The 22,266-nt window shown below is 36.7% G+C and overlaps 1 protein-coding gene across 8 annotated transcripts in view; it reads left to right on the top strand.

Annotated features, from left to right (window-relative positions):
* Nucleotides 1–22,266, top strand: part of PIP5K1B (phosphatidylinositol-4-phosphate 5-kinase type 1 beta) — a 113,216-nt gene that overhangs the window by 78,956 nt on the left and 11,994 nt on the right. For all 8 annotated transcript variants that reach the window (XM_027446911.3, XM_027446909.3, XM_072031588.1 and 5 more), the window contains 6 exons: nucleotides 7,147–7,358; nucleotides 8,774–8,857; nucleotides 8,965–9,013; nucleotides 9,544–9,628; nucleotides 13,188–13,343; nucleotides 14,100–14,244. In XM_027446911.3, coding sequence (XP_027302712.1) covers nucleotides 7,147–7,358; nucleotides 8,774–8,857; nucleotides 8,965–9,013; nucleotides 9,544–9,628; nucleotides 13,188–13,343; nucleotides 14,100–14,244 — 731 coding nt within the window. The remainder of the gene's footprint in view (nucleotides 1–7,146; nucleotides 7,359–8,773; nucleotides 8,858–8,964; nucleotides 9,014–9,543; nucleotides 9,629–13,187; nucleotides 13,344–14,099; nucleotides 14,245–22,266) is intronic.

The following is a 22,266-nucleotide window of genomic DNA, read 5'->3' as shown; positions in this document are numbered from 1 at the left end:
CTGCAAAAATCTGAAGCTTTTAATTCATTTGATTAATAAATTCACACTTCTTTTGCTCTGGAGCAACTATAAGAGACCTTGTATGATCAAATTTGTTCACAGGATTTTTCAAAACCCTTAGTTTTGCTTGTTGTTTCTGTTGCTGTTGTTGATTTTCTTGTCTTTTTTTTCCTATCCCAAAGGGTTTATGCAGATTATTGTTTAACCCAAATCATTTCAGTCACCCATTTTACAGCAAGTCCTTCCAAAGAGTAATGCTACTTAAAGGACTAAAATGCAGCAAAGAGCAGTTATACAAATACAGATGTCATGGCATAGAGGTGGAAGATCTGTTAATCTTTGATAAAGGACCTCTTGGGCAGAAATGGTATTTTGAGGAGCATGTGTGTAGAATGATACTGCAGATCTCTTGTGTCTTTATGTATTATCTCACATACAGTATAAGTTGAAGCCTCAATTTTCCTCTTTGCTTCTACTTTGAATATCAGAAACCAGACTGTAATTTTTAGAAGTATTAGCTAGCGATATGTTACAAGATAAAGGTTAAGGGACAAGCAAATAAAGGGGATGTCATTGTGGGAGTCTACTACAAACCACCTGGCCGGGATAATGGCACTGATGTAATATTCTTTAAACAACTAAGAGATACCTGTAAATCAGCTGCCTTTGTTTTTATGCACGATTTCAAATTCTCAGAAATGAACTGAGAATATGACACAGCTGATACAAACAGGTCCAGGAGATTCCTAAGACACCTTGATGATGACTTCTTGTTACAGGTACTAATAAGGGAACTGACTAGGAAAGTGCTCTCCTAGATCTGTTGTTTGTGAACAAAGAGTCTCATATGTGAAGTTGCAATTGGTGGCCATCTTGGCAATTGTGGCCCTGAAGTAGTCAAGTTTAAAATCCTTGGTGACAGGAGGAAAAGTGCTACCAAAACTTCAGTCCTGAATTTGGGGACAGAAGACTCCAGACCACTGAGGAAACTAGTTGATAAGGTCCCTTGGAGGACTTCTTTTGAAGGCATTGGGTTCCATCAGTGCCAGGCAGTTTTTAAGTACCACCTCTTAAGAGCACAGGAACAGGCAGTTCCAAAATGTCAGAACTCAAGCAGATGGGGCAGTCAAGGTTGGCTTGGCTGAGTAGGGATCTTCTAGAGGTTAGGTGGAAAACGAAAGTGGCTGGTCACTGAAAGCAAGGTTGGATGACATGGGAGGATTACAGAGATGCTGTTTGCCTTCATAGGGAGAAAATTTGTGCAGCCTAAGTGCAATTGGAGTTGAAGCTGGCCAGTACTGTGAGTTTTTTTCTAAATATGTTAACAGCAAAAGCAGGCCAGAGAAAACATTACTCTGTTACTTGATGAGGATTGTCACCTCACAAATATGGACATAAACAAAACAGGGATGTTTAGTACCTTTTTTGGCTCAGTCTTCAACAAATGATGTGTTCTGGGATCCCAGATACCCTGAGATGGTTCAAAATGGTGGGTTTTAGGACCCCAGATGCCCTGAGTTGTTACCCTGCATTCCATGACTGCAGGAACGATTAACTCCCAGACAACCTCAAACATGTGCAGGACTTGCAGCTCCAGCTCAATGCATGCATGTCTATGGAGCTTGTTGGGATTCATCACAAGATACTCAGAGCTGGCTGATCTCATTATTGAGACCTATCTCAATTATTTTTTAGCAGTCTTGTGAATCTGGAGAGGTCCCAGTTGATTGAAAGCTAGCAAACATTGTTCTAGTTTTCAAGAAGGGCAAGAAGGACCCTGGTAATTACAGGCCTGTCAGTCTCATTTCAGTAGTTGGTAAAATTATGGAGAAAGTTGTTCTGGGAGTTACTGAAAAACACCTGGAGGACAATGGAGTCATCAGTCACAGCCAAAAAAGGTTCATGAAGGGAAGGTCCCGCTTAATGAACATAATAGCTTTTTATGACAAGGTCACCCACCTAGTTGACCAAGGGAGGCCAGTTGATGTAATCTTTATAGATTTCAGCAAAGCTTTTGATACAATTTCTCACAGTATCCTTCTGGACCAATTGTTCAGCATACAGCTAGACAAATGCATAATAGAATGGGTGAACAATTGTCTGACAGGTTGGCCTCTAAGAGTTATGGTAAATGGTGCTACATCAGGCTGATGGAAAGTCACCAGTGGGGTTCTACAAAGCTCTCCTTTAGGGCCAGTTCTCCTCAACGATTTAAGACTTGAAAGTATACTGAGTAAGTTTGTGGATGATGCTGAATTGGGAGGAGCAATCGACTTCATCATGGATTGAGAGGCCTTGCAGAGAGATCTTGACAATTTAGGGGGCTGTGCAATCACCAGCAATGTGCTTATCAAGAGCAAGTGCTGGATTCTGCACCTGGGACAGGGCAACCCTGGCTGTACCTACACACTGGGGGATAAGAGGATGGAGTGCAGCCCCATAGAAAGGGATTTGGAGGTTTTGATTTGGCAAGTTGAACATGAATCAACACAGCCAAAATGGCCAACTGTATCCTGGGGTGGATTGAGCACATTACTACTAGCTGGTTGAGGGAAGGGATTATCCTGCTCTGCGCTGGTGTGGCCTCACCTTAAGTGCTGTGTGCAGTTTGGCACATCACAATATAAGAAAGACATGAAACTGTAAGAACATATCCAAAAGAGGACTAAAGATGGTGAAAGGTCTGGAGGGCAAGATGCATGATGCGCGGCTGAGGCCCCTTGGCGGCCTGCAGCTCCCTCAGGAGGGTGAGCAGAGGGGCAGGCACTGAGCTCTGCTCTCTGGGGACAGCGACAGGACCCAAGGGAATGGCATGGAGCTGGGACAGGGGAGGGTCAGGCTGGAGGTTAGGGAAAGGGTCTGCACCCAGAGGGTGGTTGGGCACTGGGACAGGGTACTCAGGGAGTGGTCATGGTACTGAGCCTGCTGGAGTTCAAGAAGTGTTTGGACACTGCTCTCAGACACAGAGTCGGATTTTTGGGTGGTCCGATACATGGCCAAGGGTCAGATTCAATGACCCTTGTGGGTCCCTTCCACTAGGATGTTCTGTGATTCTGATATTTCTACTGAAATGGGAAGGGATTCTACATAATGCTTTGGAATGGTTGGGGATTTATTTTCTTGGGATAGATTATTTCTAAACCTGTCCCATCACTACGCATTTGACATTTGCACACTTCTTTGTAAGTGCTTATCTATGAGACAATATTACTATTTTATTTTAATATATCTTCTTATATTAGCGATTATTGATTAGGTGTTAAATTCATCTTGTTTCTGCTAGGTTAGTTCCTATGGCCCCTTTCTGAAATGTGTATAGGAGTGGAAATGCTTCCCTACATGGTTATCCTCTTAAGTTTTAGCATTTCTTGAATGTTTGAAATTATCCTTTTTTGAGTAGTATTTTCTTCAATTTTATGTAGTTGCCTTTTGTGGTTAGCAGCATGAATGCAGATTTCACTGTCAGATAGTACACACCTTGTCTGCATCTGCAATAAAAATGAAAATGTGGCACAAGTACATGCTTCTGTTCTGTTAGTCACTGGCTGAGATTGTTCAATGTGGCTATGTCTAAGATGATTCACAGAACACTTTAACATCTGATTAGGACAGAGAAGGGAAAATCTGAATCAGGGAGTTATTTTTGCCTGTTCAGAAACCAATGTATTTTGTGATGTCACTTTACGGGGTTTTTATATAGTGTGAATGCAAAGTAGTGAATGCATAAGGCTAGAACAGAATGAGTGAAGCTTGCTGCCTGGAAGCTGTCACAGCAGTTAAACCCAGCCCTGCAAGCAGCTCATGGTGACCAGGTGACAACACTGCTGAATGTGTGTGCGTGTGTGTATATATATATATATGATTTTATGATTGTCGTTATCCTAATCATGCTCTGTAGAAACAAACAAGAATGTTCTTGCTGAAATTTCCTAGTGCTATTTTGCTGCAAGGTACGTTTCAGATGGGTTATAACAATAAAGACTGAATTTCTCTCACTTTACCTACACAAGGTATATTTCACATTTCTGAGCATTAATGTCAATTTCCAGTGATCCCACATGGATGACATAAGGTATTTTAAAGACCTTGCTCATTTTGCTATACGTATATGCCTTTATAGGACTGATTTCTTTGACTGTTGATCTCTTTTTTTTTTTTTCCTAATAGATTAGAAACTCATTTCAGTACCCTTACAGCAAAATCTTGAATGGTAATTTATCAATGCATTTTCATCTAAAATCAGCAGAACTATTTGTAAGCAGCGCTTGACACAGGAAAAGGCTTATACCTGTTTGTGTTCTTAAGATACTGCATGTTCAAAAATAGTTTGATGTGCTGCATTCTCAGACTTTTCTCTTTTCATTTGTGCAGGTTTGTCTGCAAGATGTTATTTACACATTTTCAAATAACCATGATTTGTGACTAAATATTGTTAATGATACGTATGTGAGAACCCTTCAGTTACCTTCACTTGGAAATCCTCTTGACTGAAGTAAAAGTTCTGTCTTAATGCAGGCTGTAGAATTTGATGTTATTCTTTTCTTCAGCACTGATATTTGAGATTCTTTCCTGTTGTTATGGGTAATAATTTCTTACCAACATTTTCCTTAGACACAGACAGGTCAATGAGGTATGCATAGATCTGGTCAAAAGATGTATATTTGCATTAGGAGTGTCTATTTTGATTATCAATTTTTTAAGGGGGACTAATCAGAAATGTGTATCAAGCCCATTCACAGTCAAAGAGATAAATCATATTACAATATCCTGAAAACTAAACAGTCATGCCTCTTAAGAGGACCACGAATAAAGTTTCTGGGGAACAAAGGTGGGAGTTCATACACTGTGGTTTTTCAGTAATCCATCGGATGTGCACATGCTTCAACTTCATAATGAACTGGAATAACAAAATAGCCTCTTGTTTTTTATGGTGTTTTTCTTTGTTGATTTTAGAACAAAGAAATAAACGGTCAAAGAGACTTTATGTCCATTGTACTATATAAGTACTATGAATTTAAGTGACAGTGGTGAGTTGATGTAGTCAGATTCATTTTATCACAAAACAGGTCCCTAGGGAAGAAGATCCAGCATATTACACCATAGCCTTCCATGAGGCTGGATATAATCTTAAATGTAGGTCATGCAGTTAATTAATGCAGTTAAATTGTAGCATATCTAATGTAAATAAGAGTAAGGAATAGGTTGATCACAGATCTTCCAGAGATTACATTTATAACTGTAAAATAAAAGTGGTTAAGCTTCTTTCCATGTTTGGCTAGCTGTTGAAATTTGGCTTTGCATAAACAGTGTTATTAGCTGTTTCGTTGAACTAATTATTTTTACAGAGGATAAGATCTGATTTTGGGGTTCTGGGCATCCATTTTTTGTGCTTTTTTTTTTTCAGCCAACCCAGAAACTAATTCAGTATGTGGTGGCAGATATCCACTGATTACATATTTTTAGTGTCTGCATTATGTAATGTCTTGGAGAATGCCTTTGTAAAGATTGGTAATTAGTAAATGGTAAGGGAAGTTTTAGAATTTGACACTAGTGTATTTATGTTTATATACAATAGCTGTGCTAGTCTTGCAATTCACAACCATAAAACAGGAAGTTATTAGCCTCCGACACACAATTAGTAATAACATTTCGTTATACTGTCATATAATTTAGAATGTGCTTTTTAATTGTGTCCTGAAACCCTAGGTGGGTTCCATTATCAAAGGATGCTCTGGAGTATTGACAGCCATAAGTAGCAGCCTTTTCCTAATCCTACCTCGGTGCAGAATTACTCAGAGCAAGATCAAACCTACGATGGTTTTTAGTCTCCTTTGTCTCTGGAAATTGGGATGAGTCCATGCCTTTCCACACTTATGTTGCTTTGTTCTATACTTGCTTTCTTTGCTTTACATACTAACAATGGTGCTAAAATTGATCCACTGTGTTCCTCATGGAAGATAAATGCCAGAGACAGGAAAGAACTCAGCTTCTGGTTACTTTGACAAGTGTATAAGAAATACAAATGGAGTGGAATAGAACTTTCCTACCTCTTTGCATATATATTTGGTCATTGAAGTTAAAATTATCTCTGAAGGTGACTGTTAAGTAGTAGACTACCTTTACTTCCTTATACAAATTCAGAAGTCATTAAACCTTGCCTGGTGATTATCAAGAAATCTCATTTTAGATTTGCAATATATGTCCTAGAGTTCAGAAACCAGCTCGATGTTCTGTCTAAGAATATTTATGCTTTGACTGCCTTCATTCAACTGACGTACCTGGAGTTAATGGTCTTTATTTGTTATCACTATGAAGTCACATTTTGTTCTTTTTCAAGTAAAAAGATGTACTACTGCATCTTGGTTCAGTGCCAAAATTTACACCATTATCATTGGGTATTGTGTGTCAAATAAAGCATAAAGCATTTCTGAGATGCATGAAGTAAAGTTGAGTGGCACAGCCTATTTTTCCTGGTTGCTATTAATTTTTCTCTTCACTGCCATTTTACAGGACATTTAATTCAGTCTGTGTCAGCTAACGCTTTAATTACACTGCTAGATGTGATTACAGGTTATTTTATTTCAGGTTTACATGTTGACTTGAACTTTTAATGGTATGCCAGATTTAATGCTGATGTAAGTGGCTAGAAACTCATGATACATGAGCATGAAAGAAGAAACAAATTAGAGTGTGATAGCAAATGTGTTTTTTTTGACATTTGAAAATTCTCCAAGAATGCTCTTTTGGTTATAAACAGGAGGTGTAGATACAGAAATTTATTTAGTTTAGGCAAAAATACTCAATAAGGAGTCTGGAACGTATTATTAGAGGTGACTTAAACAAAACAAAAAAAGTAGTTCATAAATATGTAGTGGAACTATTAATTTATAATTAGCTATAAAAAAAAAAAAACAATTCTGGATATTGTGTTACATTTCAGCTATGTATCTGTTTCTTTCCTCACTTGTTACAAGAAGGTTGAGATAAATAGGTAACTGGCATTTATTTGACTTGTGCACATTTTCCTAATCAAAGAAGCGTGTTTTTAAGGCCTATTTTTATTTAGGTTCTCAAAATACTTCTGTGTAATGGACATTGTATATAGCCCTTTTTGTTTTAGTACATCCAGTTCTTCTGTGTTGATAGGTTCTAGAAAGTTTCAAGATCATGGATTACAGCCTTCTACTGGGAATCCACATACTGAACAGTCACATGAAGGAAAGAGAGGGTGAGACTTCCCAGAATGCAACAGATGCAAAACGTCCTGGAGGGCAGAAGGTTCTCTATTCCACAGCCATGGAGTCTATACAGGGGCCTGGGAAGTCAGGGGACTCTGTTGTCACAGAGGCAACAAACACGTAAGTGCCATAACCCACTCTAAAGGTTGCTATAAAAATCTGTACACTGTTTCTTCAGTCTGTGCCCATTGGTACTGACTGGCAAAACATTCAAGAGACCACTGTGTTTCAGGAATTGAAAGGCAGTGTGTTTTAACTTTTTCAAAGGTACACCATTGAGATTTGCTGGAGACCAAGAAATAAAGATCTCAATTGTTGACTGATTGTCGTTAAATGCATGAAAGCAAATTTGGTTATTTCAAGGTGACTTAGGTGCAGTTTTCATAAATGTTTTCATAAATGCATTCATTTATAAAAGAGATGTTATAAGACAGCCATTACAGGAGTCCTAGATATCGTATAAACTAGAAACAGCCTGATAGCCCACAAGCAAAAACTACTTATTCGCGTTGAAACGAATGTTTCTACAGTGTTTACTTTCATCTTAAAGTAATATGCTCAATATGTAGAACTGGATCATTAATTAACCACTGTAGTCATATCTATGTATGATATTTTCTGAGATTAAAAACTGCTGCTTTTCTATTTTTTTCTATCTAGCAAAAAGTGCGAAAATTTAAATATATAGGCAGTAATTATTCTCCTGTTTCTTTTGAAATACGTTCCATATTAGTGGAAGCATTATGGTCATCATTCTCATTCTATGTAGTCAGTTCTTGATTATAAGGATTTAATTTCATTTAATTTCACATTCAAAGGATTTATTCTTCTCATGGTTCTCAAGGGAGCTGTTCTAGTAAATACAACTGATGATACAGAAGTGTGTTCAAACCTAGAGCAAACAAATTGGAGAATTATGATACTTAGTGTTAATAGAGTTTCTAAATATTCAGAGGTCTAGGATAGAAGTTAGAGCTGAATTTCAACAAGTTTTTACAGTATAATGTTCACACAGATCATTGTGAATACTCTTGTATGGTGGTAGAGGTGTTGCACTGGCAGGTTTGGGTGGGGAGAGTGTTTTGGTTTTGTTTTGGTTTTGTTTTTTATTTATTAAAAGCCAAGACTGATTACACAGGTCATCTGAGAAAGTCCCCATGGTTATTATAAATGGAAGACCAGGTATCATTTAACAGTAGTGATGATATGGTGCTGCCCAGGTCATGAGCAGTGCAGTATTACTGGTGAAAGGAGCAGTTGGGACTTTCCATGGATTTCCAATCCTATCAAAAAGTTATCCCAAAATATTCTGTGTTTATGATGGATATTAACCTGTGTATCTGAAGTACTTTAAGTTTGCCATTTAAAATTGCTTGTTAAGGGACCCACATCTGACTGACTTTGCATTGTGACATCTGGCTTTAAAGTTGTGCATTATTTCTTTGGATTTTTATGTAGGTACAGTTCATCTTCTAAGCGACAAAATCAGAGATCTCTTAAAAGATAATCTAACTACATTGTTTTGTTTTTGTCAGAATGGGAGGTATTCCAGCCAAAAGCCATAAAGGAGAAAAGCTGCTTCTATTTATGGGTATTATTGATATTCTACAGTCTTACAGGTAAGTGGCAGTTGAATTTCATGTTTTTATTGAATAAAATATTCTAAAATTGCTTACAAGTATGGAATATTTATAGAGCAATTCTGACTTTGTTTTTATGTGCTTAGGTTAATGAAGAAGCTGGAACACTCATGGAAAGCTCTTGTTTACGATGGGGTAAATATATATATTTTTAATTGCTGATATTTAGGTAATGGGAATCTGACTTCTGTTGACCAGGGAAGAGCTAGCTCTGGCATAGTTGTAGTCTGCCATCACAACATCATCTAGAGTGTTTCTGAAATTTTTTAGATCCATTTCCCAATTAATGCTCTTACTTTAGTTGTTGATCTTTCAAAAAGCAAATAAAATGATCTTGCCCTTATTATTGACTCAGGACAATAGTTACATAGCAAGACATTGAAGAAAGTATGTAAGGTAAAAAACAGTATTTCCAAGTTCTGGAAATATTTTGCAGAATGTGGCTGTATAATTCATAATGCAAAATTTAATAAATGAAATTGTCTAATGTAATTGAGACTTGTCTGAGCCACATTTCCTTAAAGGAAAAAAATGTTGGGTTTTGTTGTTCTGAGTAAGACAGAAATATATGATAGAATTTACCAGAGCTGTAGAGCTTTTCTCTCAACAATTTAATTTTGATTTTCATGTGGAAAATGTGACTGAGAACTTTTTCAATTTTATAGGACACAGTTTCAGTTCACAGACCAAGTTTTTATGCAGACAGATTTTTAAAATTTATGAGTACCAGAGTTTTCAAGAAAGTTCAAGGTAAGAAAGTTGGTTTTGCTCTTCTAGACACTGTTATGATTATTACTTCACAATACCTTTGTGTTGAAAATAGAATAAATCTTTCTTCAAGATCACATGGTAACTACATTACCAGACGTTGAGTTTCTTCACTGGGTCGAGTGAGATCATACCCTACTATTATAGAATTATGGGGAACTATTTGGTAGGTATTTTTTCTTATCGGGGGTATCTGAAGGTGAAGCAGGTTCCCTTATATTGGTATTGATATCAAGATAAATTTCATGAGCTAATTATGTGCCCAATCCTTCATCTATTCAGAGGAATGCCCCCATTCACTTAATTTAATTGGCATTAGTTGATTAAATACAATTTCTAGCGTGTTTGAGTGTAGCCATTCTTCCTTTTGATATGGATTTCTTCTGTGCTTTGTCAGCAAAAAAATGGGAAGTTCACTATTAATAGTTCTTCACCTTTGTCACTGTTACCTGTTTCTTCTTTTCCTATCCATTTCCCGTTTCCTTAATCTTTTAATTAATTCTCAAGGGTAAATTACATACCATTATTAAGTACTTTATACATTTATATAGAGTACTTTACCATTATTAGGTATAGGTTAAAAAAAAAATGGGAGAATGCCAGTAGAAACCCACCTTAACAACAAAAGGACATCACTACCTACCAAGAATTGTCCAAAGACTTCAGTTTAAGTTTTTCAGCAACAATCTACTATTAAAATTAACTATTGATTACTGTAACTTCTCAGAAATTAAATGAATTATTAATGTAACTTAAAGTAGACCATGCTCTTAAGCATTAGGGTTGGAGGGGAAAGTGACCCTCTGCAGACCCTAAGAACAACAAAAAATCAAAACAGTAGATAAGTATTTTGTGAAATTACTAAATAAGAGAAAAAGAACTTAAGGAGAAAAGAGAAAGCTGAGAGAAGACAAATTTAAAAAAAAAAAAAAAGTTTGAGTGACTGGGTTTTAGAGGAAGAAGAGAACTTGAATTAACCCTAGTGATTTTACATATACATGCTACGTTGTAACAAGTACTCAGGAAAATAACACTTTTGGAGAATCTTTTTTTAATGAGTCAATGGATAATTCTTCTGTGAATAGAATAGGTCATGCTACTGGAAGGACGTTCAATCTGAAGTATTGAATATGCAGAGAAGAATGGTGGTGACTGCTGAGAAGTGCTCAGTGTTTGTGCAGTGATGAAAGTTGTAGGCAAGACATGATGAATATACCAGCGAGGCACAAATGAGTGCTTGGGTTTCACTGTGTCCCAAGCTGCAGTTTGGGGAAAAGCTGTCCTGGTTATCTGAGCAATCATGGCAGGTGGTATAAAAAATGTAATATATTAGACAAACAAAGCAGTTGGTATCAACCATTACTAACTTACCACTTTACTGCCAAACTATCTTTTAAATCTGTGGGGGCGCTGACACTTGTTTTTTGTAAAAGAAGGCATTTATCTTCTAGGAAATACTGTTCTGTAAGTTTCATGGCTTTTTATAAAGCACAGTTCCTAACAAATAAATACAAATTGATTGGCTAGAACTATGGAGTTGATAGAGAAGCATATACTAAAGAAAAGATCCTGGTTAGCATTATGATAATCTTGTGTTTGGTTTGGAGATGAATGTTGATACGGGGAACAGACAGTTGGCTCAAATGCCACAGGAAGAGTATTGAGGCTATGGCATTGCGTCAAACTGATTAAAGGTGTTTTGTAAACACTTGTGACCAGTGTGAGAGTGGTGTCTTTAAACATTATTAATAGTTGTCTGGGTGAGAAGGAAGCCCACATGGAGAGAAGTAGAACAAAATGCAAATGAAGGATAGAACTAAATGAGATATAAGTGAAAGGAGAATTAATGCAAATAGCAGTACAAGCTAACAACTTAAGGTGTTAAATACTAAAACCTTTGGAATAGGTAAATGATGTAGTATATTAACTTAAAATTACCACTTTATGATAATTTTATGGTATTAATCCACTGTTTGCTGATGTGAAATAAAACAAAGCAAAATTCAGGTAAAAGGAAGGAGGCTCCTGAGACTGAGATCTCCTGAACCATACAATAATTTTGCTGGAGCTGATGGGAGCTGTGTTATCTGAGAGATATTCCAAAGGCCTTGTTACCTGGAACTCTTCCATACTGATGGAGAATAAACAGTACAGATCTCAATACTTCTCTCTGTTGAACAAATTAAATTTATCTTGCAGCTATGTACATTTCCTGAACATCTGAGTATTTTTTTCAGTTCTTTCTATTTTTTACTTCTAGATTTATGTATGCACAAGATTAAACCCTCTCTGTAAACTACAATGTAAAATTAAGGACACTCTGCCTAATTTTCTCTCTGATCTTAATTTGTCTCATTTTTCCAGACTATTAACCTGTTCTAATATCCCAGTATTATTGATTTGCATTCAAGGCTATTAATCTACTTTTATATAGATCAATAGTTCAAATGCATTATCATTCTTTCACAAAAATAAAGTAGGAGTGTTCTTGTCTTCAGGAACATTGCTTCTGAACTTTGAATTAGATGTTTCAGTTTAAGTTCTTGTTCTGAATGTAAACTTTTCCTTTAGTGCAGAGAGCAAGCCTCCAAAAATAACTATTAAAATGTAGTAAGTAGATTCAGATTCAGCTCAGCAGATCTACTTTTTATTTTTTTAACAATTTTCTGGAGCTGTGCATCTGATTCTCTTCTTCCAAGCAAGTCCTTAGCCAAATGATGTTGATGCTCTTAATTTGAATTTTGGAGTGTAGCACAGTATAAACTGTTCTAGTGCATATGAAGTGACTTTGCTCCAGTGCATGGAGGTCAGTGGCTGGCAACTAAAAAACAAAGACCACTAAATGTACTAGCTGGTATCCTTCTGGAAGAGAACTACAAACAGAGGTCATGATCCAGTAACAGTAATAATGGTCAGATCCTAGATTCACTAAAATGCCGTAAGTAAGTACAAAGTTCCTGCTAAGATGTATAAAAGGGATGCTCATGCCTAAGTATACAAGCCATCAATATATCGAAGCGTTTATTTTACCCAAGGAAGGTTGGATTTGAACATGCCACTGAAGTGGATAAAAAGTGGATAAAGTGGATACTTTGCGGTATCATATACATCATTATAAAGCAGTAGTTCACAGGTCAAGAAAGTGATCGTAACCTCTCAGAATACTCCAAAACTTTTCAGTTTTCCTGTCTTGTGTTTTCTTCTGTGTCAATCTGTCTAATTACACAGGTTGATGCTACATAGGAGATCTGTATCATTATTGATGTCAGTTGGTTTACTGACTTGACTGTTTTTTGTCAGTAGGAAACTTCAGAAAAAAAACAAGTTCTTCACTCATAGATGAATAGCCAATGCCTGTGGCTCTTGGTTTAAGCTATTTGATAAGTGATTTTGTATTTGAATGGATACAGTCTATCTGGATTCTTGGTCTATATCCAGAAACTCTAGCTTTATAGATGGCTTGTCTTTCTGTATGCTGTTAAAGGTAGGCAGGTTGATTAAGATGACTTCATTCAACACCTGTGTTCATTTGGTAATGCAGCTTTAAGATCTTCACCTTCCAAGAAACGGTGCAATTCCATCACTGCCCTAAAGGCAACGTCGCAAGAAATAGTGTATGCTGGTAGCCAGGACTGGAAGGATGAGAAACATGGCATCATTACTGAAGGACAAAGCTACTCCAGCCTTGATGAGGAAGGTAATGACTTTCAAATCAACAGCCTAAACAGTGTTTTTAAAGCAATTTTAGTATAAGCCTGAACCAGAAGGTCTCTACTTCGGCTGATCTTTAAAAACTTGAGGTTTGGGTTATTTAGTTAATACAGGGGAAGAACAGTTAGTTCTGTTTGTCAGAATGGACCTCCAGGAGCAAGAGGAAGTCAGAAGTCAGTTTTAATATAATTTTAGTATTTTCCTCATTTTCAGGGAATCCTAAAACAGTATGTTCAACACAGGCAGTAGATTAAGGCCAGAGCCTGTACTGTTCTTTTCTCTGATTTTTAAATGAACATGTCATGTGAAGTGTTTTAGAGCTCAGTTTGTTTTCCCCAGAATCTTTTTGAAGAGATATAGAGTATGCCCCTTTCAGAGTGCATCTGCAGCCTGACACAAAGGAGAACCAACCACCTAATCCCATATGAAAATCGGGCCCTCACAGCATGAGACCAGTTCTGGAACTTAGATGAACTCATCACATATTCATACCAGTGTTTAATATTAGTCCATGGGTTTGCTCTGTCATCTGCAGGAATGTACTAGCTAGGAGCTGTAATCTGCCCTGTAGTGTGAGAGTGTGGGTATGGGCACATGAGTATCATCTCATCAAATCAAACACGTCAGGAAGCTTAAAGAAGCTGGTGAGAGCACCAGGTGACTCTGTACATTTGCATAAGGATTCTTGGATCCAGTTTGAAATGACAGTTGTTAATGTTGTTCTTTGTTTTTGTGAATTTAGTACTAAGTTCGCGCCATCGACCGGATCTAGTGCCAAGCACTCCTTCTCTGTTTGAAGCAGCTTCTTTGGCAACCACAATTTCTTCTTCTTCATTGAATGTAGATGAGCGTTATCAACGTGATCAACATATGCTCTATTCTAGCAGGTAAAGGTTGTATATTTGGAATAATACTCCCCACTGTTCTGGTTAAAGTCTGACAGCGTATGCAATGGGAGGAGACTCTGCAAAAGAAAACGTAGTATGTGAGACTATCTCTAGATCAGTATTGACCATCACCAGTGAAGAAGGGTTGTCATTATGCCATAGGACCTGTTAAGTATTTTGCACTGAGCTCACAAAATAGAATGCATAAATACTGCATAAATATTACAGTACATCTTTAATTTTTTGTCATGTTGCAAAACTAAACTAGGCATTGAAAACTTGCTTAGGCCTTAGTCTGTTTCACAAACAAATATATACTAAGATGAGGGTCGGAAATACTTGTTGTAACTTGGCTGCAGCCTGAAAAACCTGGAGAAAACTTTGTGTTAGGAAAAGGGAATTGCTTTCAGGTTGATATTTATTCTGAATGTTGAGTGCTGAATGATCTTCTTTACATTCCTTTGAAGTGCCCATTTCTGAAGTGAATTTCTATGAACCTTCTCCAATGGATGTGATGAGAGTCTGTCTAATTTTAACCTAAGACAGATGAAAACAGGAAGATCTCCAGGAAAGTGTAGACACGTGTGATCTAGCTTGGAGGTGATCTGAGTTGTTTGAATGCCTTGTAGCCATATCTGCCCAATACTGTTGTTATGCCAGTAAAGCTTTCTGGGAGATTGTGTGTACCTGTACTCTACCAAGTGTGTCTGAAAGGAAATTGTGTTGTGCTGTCTTGCCTGCTTATTAGAGATCATTTGCCATATGTGGTATCACAGACTAGTAACAATACAATGCCTGGAAGGCTCCTTGGCTGCCATTAATGCTGATAAGCAGTGTGTGCAAATACCATTGAGAAGACAGATGCTGTTGTATGCCCCATTAAAAAAGAGTAATGATACTTTTGAATACCTTGAGGCACACATCTCAATACCTTGAGACACACATTTGTAACCTCAGTTTTTCAGAACTACCCTGTTTCTATCAGCCATGAATCTAATCTTTTTCCAAGACACATGGCATTTTATCCAAGAAAGGAGCTCATTATCACCTCGAAGGTGCTTAGCATTTGTGGTTTAATTGAAGAGCTGCTGCCAGTGTGGCTATCCAACTTGCCGAGTTGGAGTTGGCTTCTGAGGCTTTATCATGTGAGGAGCATGTATATAATCCTGATTTGGTATGGATTAGAACTGGCACAGTTGTTAGATAATACAGAGCAGTGGTTAGGGATTTGAGATTTCAGCAAAATGAGGAGACTGAGCAGCAGTCATAGACACATAGCTTATTAGGAGCATTTGTCCAGACTGTCAGCTGACTGTTTTTCACCAAGCTATTCCCCAGTCCTTGAAGAGTTGGAGGAGATTTCAGGTGTTACCTTGGCAGTGTGAAGGAGTGGCAAAAGAAGAAGTGAGGGGGGAAGATGGCTGTATTTTTTCAGCACAGAAAGAACTTCATCTACAATAGGGAAGTACAAAGGAGAAAGTGAACAAACATCATGTGATATAAGTTACTCAGCAAATGTAAGCTTTCAAGATTGTCCACTCCACCTCAAGTAAATTTATATGTGGCATGGAGCAATTTCAGTAATAAAAAGATTTAAAAGATGTGTTTTCCACAAGAAAATATGTTCAATTTTGAGTCTAAATACCCTTAATTGAAAGAGTTGATTTGCTTTATTTTAGGAGAGGCAATTCTTACATATTATATCTGGCAGAAGTGATACCAGGTGTATCTTTTTGTCTGAAGGCAAAGTTTTCATGGTGACTACTGATGAATTAAATTAAAGGTGATAAATAGGAATGTCCTGAGCATTGTGACTGTTGTCTCAGTTAACATTGCTTTAAAATTGCAAAGAACTGGAGAAGGTTGATGCTTTTACAGGTGCTTCTAGACTTGTTTTAAACAGTTCTTTTTTGTTTCATTTTGTTCCAAAAACAACAAACTCTCCTTCCAGTCTATCTTACAGCAGGTCTCACAGCTTCCAGTTACAAACCTGAATAAAATCGCAATAAACCCCAATAAAGGGTTACTTTGCCCCTCTGTCTGTAGACCTATGCAAAGAACCTGTGGCTTATATAGGGAGGATTACTGAATTACCTGATGTGTTTAAGCCTAGGAAAATAACCTATATAGAATATAGTCATTCTTGTTTATGTATTCTGTACCTTCTTTATGTAAGGTGCAGAATGGACCTCTGCCTTCTCTCTCCTCTTCTTTGCTGCATTTCAATTTCAAGTAAAAACTTTGCAGGTTTTTTTGTTTGTTTTCATTGCTATTTTTCACTGCGGACCACTGGAAATTTTGTAAGTCTTTAAAGGATAGGGTTTTTTCTTTTACACCATCAAAACTTCCTGAAACTCCCTAGCTATGAACTGATATATCCCAAGACTTGACATTTTATCAAATAACCCTTGCTAAAACAGCTCAGAAAACAAGAGTTAAAAGCTTCTGCTGTTTTTGTAAGGGATTTGTAAGTATTAACTTTCCTGCTGTAAGAAATACACACCTTTTATGCATCTGCTTTTCTATATAGGCAAATTTTTATGTTATGTTTAAATGTTCTGTCTGTCCACCCACCACCTTTAGCTTCTGAAGCTTAGAAAAAATGGCTTGAGTTTGATTAAAAAATAATTAAATTCATGCAAACTGAATGTAAATAAGGAACTAAGTGGAGGAAAAAGAATTGAAAGCTCTAATTCGTGAACAGATGCACTGAGACAGTGGGGGAATCCCCATGGGAGAGAAAGAAAATTTGACTATGATTGAAGCAACATGTAATATATAGTTGAAAGAAGAACAAGGCTTTCCCCATTCTGCTGTGATGGCATTATTTTTTCTTTCTGAGGGCAACAGCAGAGTGGAGAACACTTGTGGATGATCATGTTATAAATGAAGTCTCAACTCAATCTGAATTTAGTAATATTTATACTTATAAAAGGTATAAAAGCTATAAAAGGCAAGTAAACAGCGCTGGGTGTGTGGGGAGTCTACGCTCCAACAACACGTACACACGAACATCAAACATTCTAAATACACAGAACATTGCTTTTTACATACTAAATCCGAGTTTGCCTCTACAATCAGAAAAGGTAAGAAACAATCCTTTAAGTTCCATGACTTAACAGTCTCCATTTTCCATTCCTTTTGAACAATATGTCTTGCTTTAAGTTGTCAAGCAACTTGGTCTTCAGGCCTTATGTATCCCGTATGTATCACGGGACTTTCCAACCCCCATGGCCACATTCCCAAATCTCCCCCTTCTTTATTGATATCAACCATTTTCTCGTCATGAATTACCACTCCATATAAAACAATTGTTACTGGGTGGGAGAAAGTAACTTTCTTTTTGGCTTTTCTTTTTCAGTCTAAAAATTAGGGTTGAGAACTAAGTGCATCATGGAAATCGTACAAAACCTGTGTTCCATTAATTTGCTCTTTCTGATACACCATGTAATTTCTGTCATTCTCTTCTGTCCCCTCACTCCCAATTTGTCTTTGCCCTATTAGAAGTCTGCATTGAAACTGAATGATCACCAACGCAGCTATGATGAGGCTGTTGCAGTAATTTGAATTTGTTACTGTTTCCAGCAAGTATGTTGCATTAAGAGATGATACTCTTATTTTATTTTTTTTTACTCATGCAGAAGTTCCATGTACATGTTGGTTGCAGCTCAGTCACTTAATTTGTGAAAAGACTGTAGTTTCTAATTCTCATTAATGTGCTGGTAGAAGCTGTATTTTGTCATATCTGCAGAGCTTAGTATGCTTTAAGGTTACACCATCTGTTTTTTGTTGCTATTGTTCACATCCTACTATAGAATTACAGCTAAAGCAGATAACAGTTCTATACACAAAGGCATAATGACTATAAGTTCAGGGATACTTAGTCAAATAAACTATTTACCTGATTATCCATTTTGTTCTGTTGGATCAACAATTCTGTGACAAGGTTAAAAGAGAAAAAAAAAAACTTAGCAGAAAAACAAATTGATAAATATTGATTAAAAGGGCAGAACTGCTATCTGCAATCTTGAAGCAGCATCAAAAAGCAATGTTGGACTAAAGACTAATATATATTTTGTTTAATCCTACAGTCTGATATCTTATTATATATGTTAGCATTAAAAGAACTATGTCATCTGAGCAAACTGACTCCCCCACACACAGTGATGTCAAAAGTTAATGTTTAGATTTATTGGAGACGTTTCATTAAGTGTTTGCGGAAATAGAAGAGGGAATCTGTCTCAGGCTTGTAAATGATTGTCCTGGACATATACCAAAATACAAAATTCCAGTTTCTGACTTAAAATGCAAAGTGAAAATCAAATCTGGATGCTTTCCTTCACAGAAAAAATTATAAATGATAAATGATTAAATGAAGTTTTGTTGGAAGTGATTTAGTGGTTAAAAAGTAGAAAAGGAAGCCTGTACTTTTTTTTTTTAACTTGAAATTTAAAATTGCTAGATAAATGCACAGATGAGCATGTGGTAATAGCAGTTATTTAATACAAAAGCAAATGTTTCCTTGCATGAATTTGTCCGTGCATGCTGCCTTTCATATTCCACACTCATTCTTACAAGTCTGATTTCATGACCTTAAGCCTTTCTGGTGAGGAGGGCCCAAAGGAACGTCTTAGCAGACTTCATGTGTAGATCCCTCCTAGCGCTGGTACGTGTTGATGTGCGCTGCCCAGTGGATTTCACCATGGTTATTCTGGATTGTGAAATACAGACTGAGTGCCTAAGTTCTAATTGCATGCACCTACAAGCTTTTCAACTACGTATGTATGTCAGCTGCAAAACTGACAGGTCTTAGAATCCTAATTGGCAACTGCAAAGGAGTACATGTTTCACCTTCATGTAACTGGGATGCTTACTGATTCGCATGCCATGATTTTCCACTAGCATAAGTTTAGTAACACGGAGTCTCATTGTCAGGTGCTTTCACTTGGAATACAGAAACAGCATTTAGAATATCAGTCATGTCTGCCTAACCCCGTCCCTGGAGGCATTAAAGGCCAGGCTGGATGTGGCTCTGGGCAGCTTGCTCTAGTGGCTGGCAACCCTGCCCATGGCAGAGGGCTTGAAACAGATCTTTAAGGTCCTTTTCAACCCAGGCCATTCTATGATTTTTCGTATCTATGGTTTTTATGCTTGTAAACAGCATTAGTAAAATATGACTGACAAAGCTTTTTTTAATATTACACTTTTTTTCAGATGCATGAAATTTATAAAAAAAAAAAAAAAATGTGAGATTATGTTTTAGAGATTATTTCTACATTGTAAACGTTAGACTAATGTACTTACTTCAACAGGCTTTTAAAAATCTGCTGTCCTTTTTCATACTTATATGTATGCAGGCTAGATTTTCCACGATGTTTGGTATTGAGCTGTACATTAGAACAATAGTTTTACTGCCCATTTATATACAAAAGATTTTTGAGTAGCTTCTGTAAGGAGATTGTAAAGGTCATGATGCAATGAGCTGATAGTTTTCTCAAAAGCTTTCAAACACATTGGACATTGAAAATGTGCAGCTTTTAGGGGCATAAATATTCTGTGGGACATGTGACAGAAAAGGATATTTGACATCCAGCGAAAGACATCAAAGCCTGTTTTTATTATAACTCTTCCCAACAGGACTCATAGTGGCTCATTCTAATTCATAGTTCATGTATTTTGGCCTATCTGAAGAAAGCTGATAATTATATTCATACATGAGCTGATCTTTGCAGTGCAGGAGGGAGGAAAAGAAATTAAAAAAAAAAAAAAACACCTGAAACTTCTGCTTCTGTCAGTTGTAACCACCTGGCACAGCTTCTGCCATTCATTCTTCAAAGGCCATGCAAAGACTGGTAAGGAAGACTGAAGAACCCTACCTGTCTTGCAGGCTGACTTTGAAGTAGACACATTGTAATGAGGCATATCTGTTTTTCCTTTTACAAAGCAGAACTCTTTCATTTTTAAAGCTGTCACTTTAGGAACTGGTTACAGTTTAGTATAAGTAAAATGTGCTGAAGCACAGAAACAGCAATTAAAATTTGGGAGGGTTTTTTGGTTGGTCTTTTGGCTGGTTGGGTTTTGCTTGTTTAGATAATCATGCATACTTATGCTAGTTTCTTGACAAATGGTAGTTCTTTTTCTTTATGCCTTAGAAACTTAATAGGATCTTGCATGTATTATCCTTAGTTTAAAATGTATGAGAATTGCACTGTTCTACAAATCCATAGAAAATCAGTCTCATTTAACTGTTTCTGCTTAAGAACACCCTGATTTTCCATATTTATAAGTCACAATCCCTGACCATCTTTAACGTTTTAAGTTAATTTTTTGCACTTCGTGTCCAGGAAAGCATTTTAGAAAGACTTTGAAAAATGAAGGTTTTGTTTTATTTTCTACTCAAGAGAAAGAGAATTAAATTTAAATATGTTGAAGTGTGCTGATTTAGAAGCCTCAAAGAATGGCTTTTCACCTTACTTCATCATAAGGTCAGAGTGTGTAGTGTTTCTCAAAAGAGGATCCAAGTTAACACAGTGAGACTTCTTTTTTTTTCTTAAAAAAAAAAAAAAAGCTTATTTCTCCCTTTTCATAAGAAACTCGGAATTCTTGTTATGCATATCTTTATGTACTTCATAGTCACTTATCCAGTTGGGATGCATTTTCTTCATGTTGTCATTACAAGGCAAGTTCAATAAACAAAATAATTCTGGTATCCTGACATGGAAATGATTTCTTACTAAAAAGCTTAACTAAGAAGGTGTTATTACATTATTATAGACAAACACTGTACTGCAACTGTGGCAGAGTTCAGCTCTTGGTGCAAGTTACTGTTTTCAGACTGACACCAACTCCAAATTAATAAGGCAGTGTCATAAAACTACCACTTTCTCCTTTATGTGCACAATAGATTGGCTTCCCAAAAAGAACAGTATTTGTTCTTTTAGATATAAAATTGATTTCTCTTAGAGAATTTTTGGAATCTTCTCAAAGTCTCCAGTTACTGAACTTAAGGTATATGAAACAAAACTCTGTCTTGAAAAGGTTTTCCTACACTTCTTTTGGAAACAGTTCTTCATGGAGATGTCTTCCCTACTTGTAGAACTGATCTCTAGTTATTCAGTGTGAAAGTCACAGTAGCAAGAGGATTGTTATACACAAAAAAGTTGTGAGGATTTGATTGTAAGAAAAATACAGTGGCATTCCTGTTATTACATTCTATTCATTCATGCCTGCTTTTGTTCAAGGAACTGTAGTCCCTGCTGGTTTTCTCTGCATAAGATTACTCTCTACATACTTCTCTCCCTTTTATCCCTTCTCTTTCTGTATATTAATATATAAATATTTTTTGTTTGTTTATTTCTATACATAAAGTCTCTTTTTTTGGTTATTCACTAGTGAACTTCCTAACAGTGACATTAGTAGGATCTGCTTTTGAGAGTTTCCATGTTCTTTTTGTGTCAACCTTCATTTGCTGCCTGGCTATGTGGTGGATTTCTGTAGCAGCCAGACCCAGCATGACTCACTGCTTTCCATAAAAAAAAAAAAAGAGGCACACCCGGAAGGGCAGTTGGCATGATCTTTATTATGTGTTACAGGCAAAAAACAGTAGTTTAACAATCCCCAAACTGAGCACTTTGCTATTGTTTGCAGTCCAGAACAAGCTATAAAGCAACAGACATTACAGCTTAACAAACTAGGAGCGAAGGAAGCACAATGCTTTCTAACTGAAAAATAGGAATGGGAGAAAGAAAAACAAGTGTAACAGTAAGCCAGTGAATTAAACAGAAAAATAGGTCAACTAGGTCTTGGTCTTCTGATGCATAAAGATTAGAAAATAAAATTCACTGGTGTGAATTGGAGAAGCTCTCACCTAGTCTGAGGGCAAAGGTGTATGCAAGTGCAGGAAGTCAAGAATAATAGCAGTGTTATAAATGAAGTCTCAACTCAATCTGAATTTTGTAATATTTATAAAATATTTGTAAAAGGTCTAAAAGGCAAGTAAACAGTGCTGGGTGTGCAGAGAGT

Source organism: Anas platyrhynchos, chromosome Z (genome assembly GCF_047663525.1).
Source record: "Anas platyrhynchos isolate ZD024472 breed Pekin duck chromosome Z, IASCAAS_PekinDuck_T2T, whole genome shotgun sequence".
Classification (NCBI taxonomy): domain Eukaryota; kingdom Metazoa; phylum Chordata; class Aves; order Anseriformes; family Anatidae; genus Anas; species Anas platyrhynchos.
Note: the sequence above shows the minus strand (reverse complement) of the source record. Positions and strands in the feature narration are given on the sequence as shown.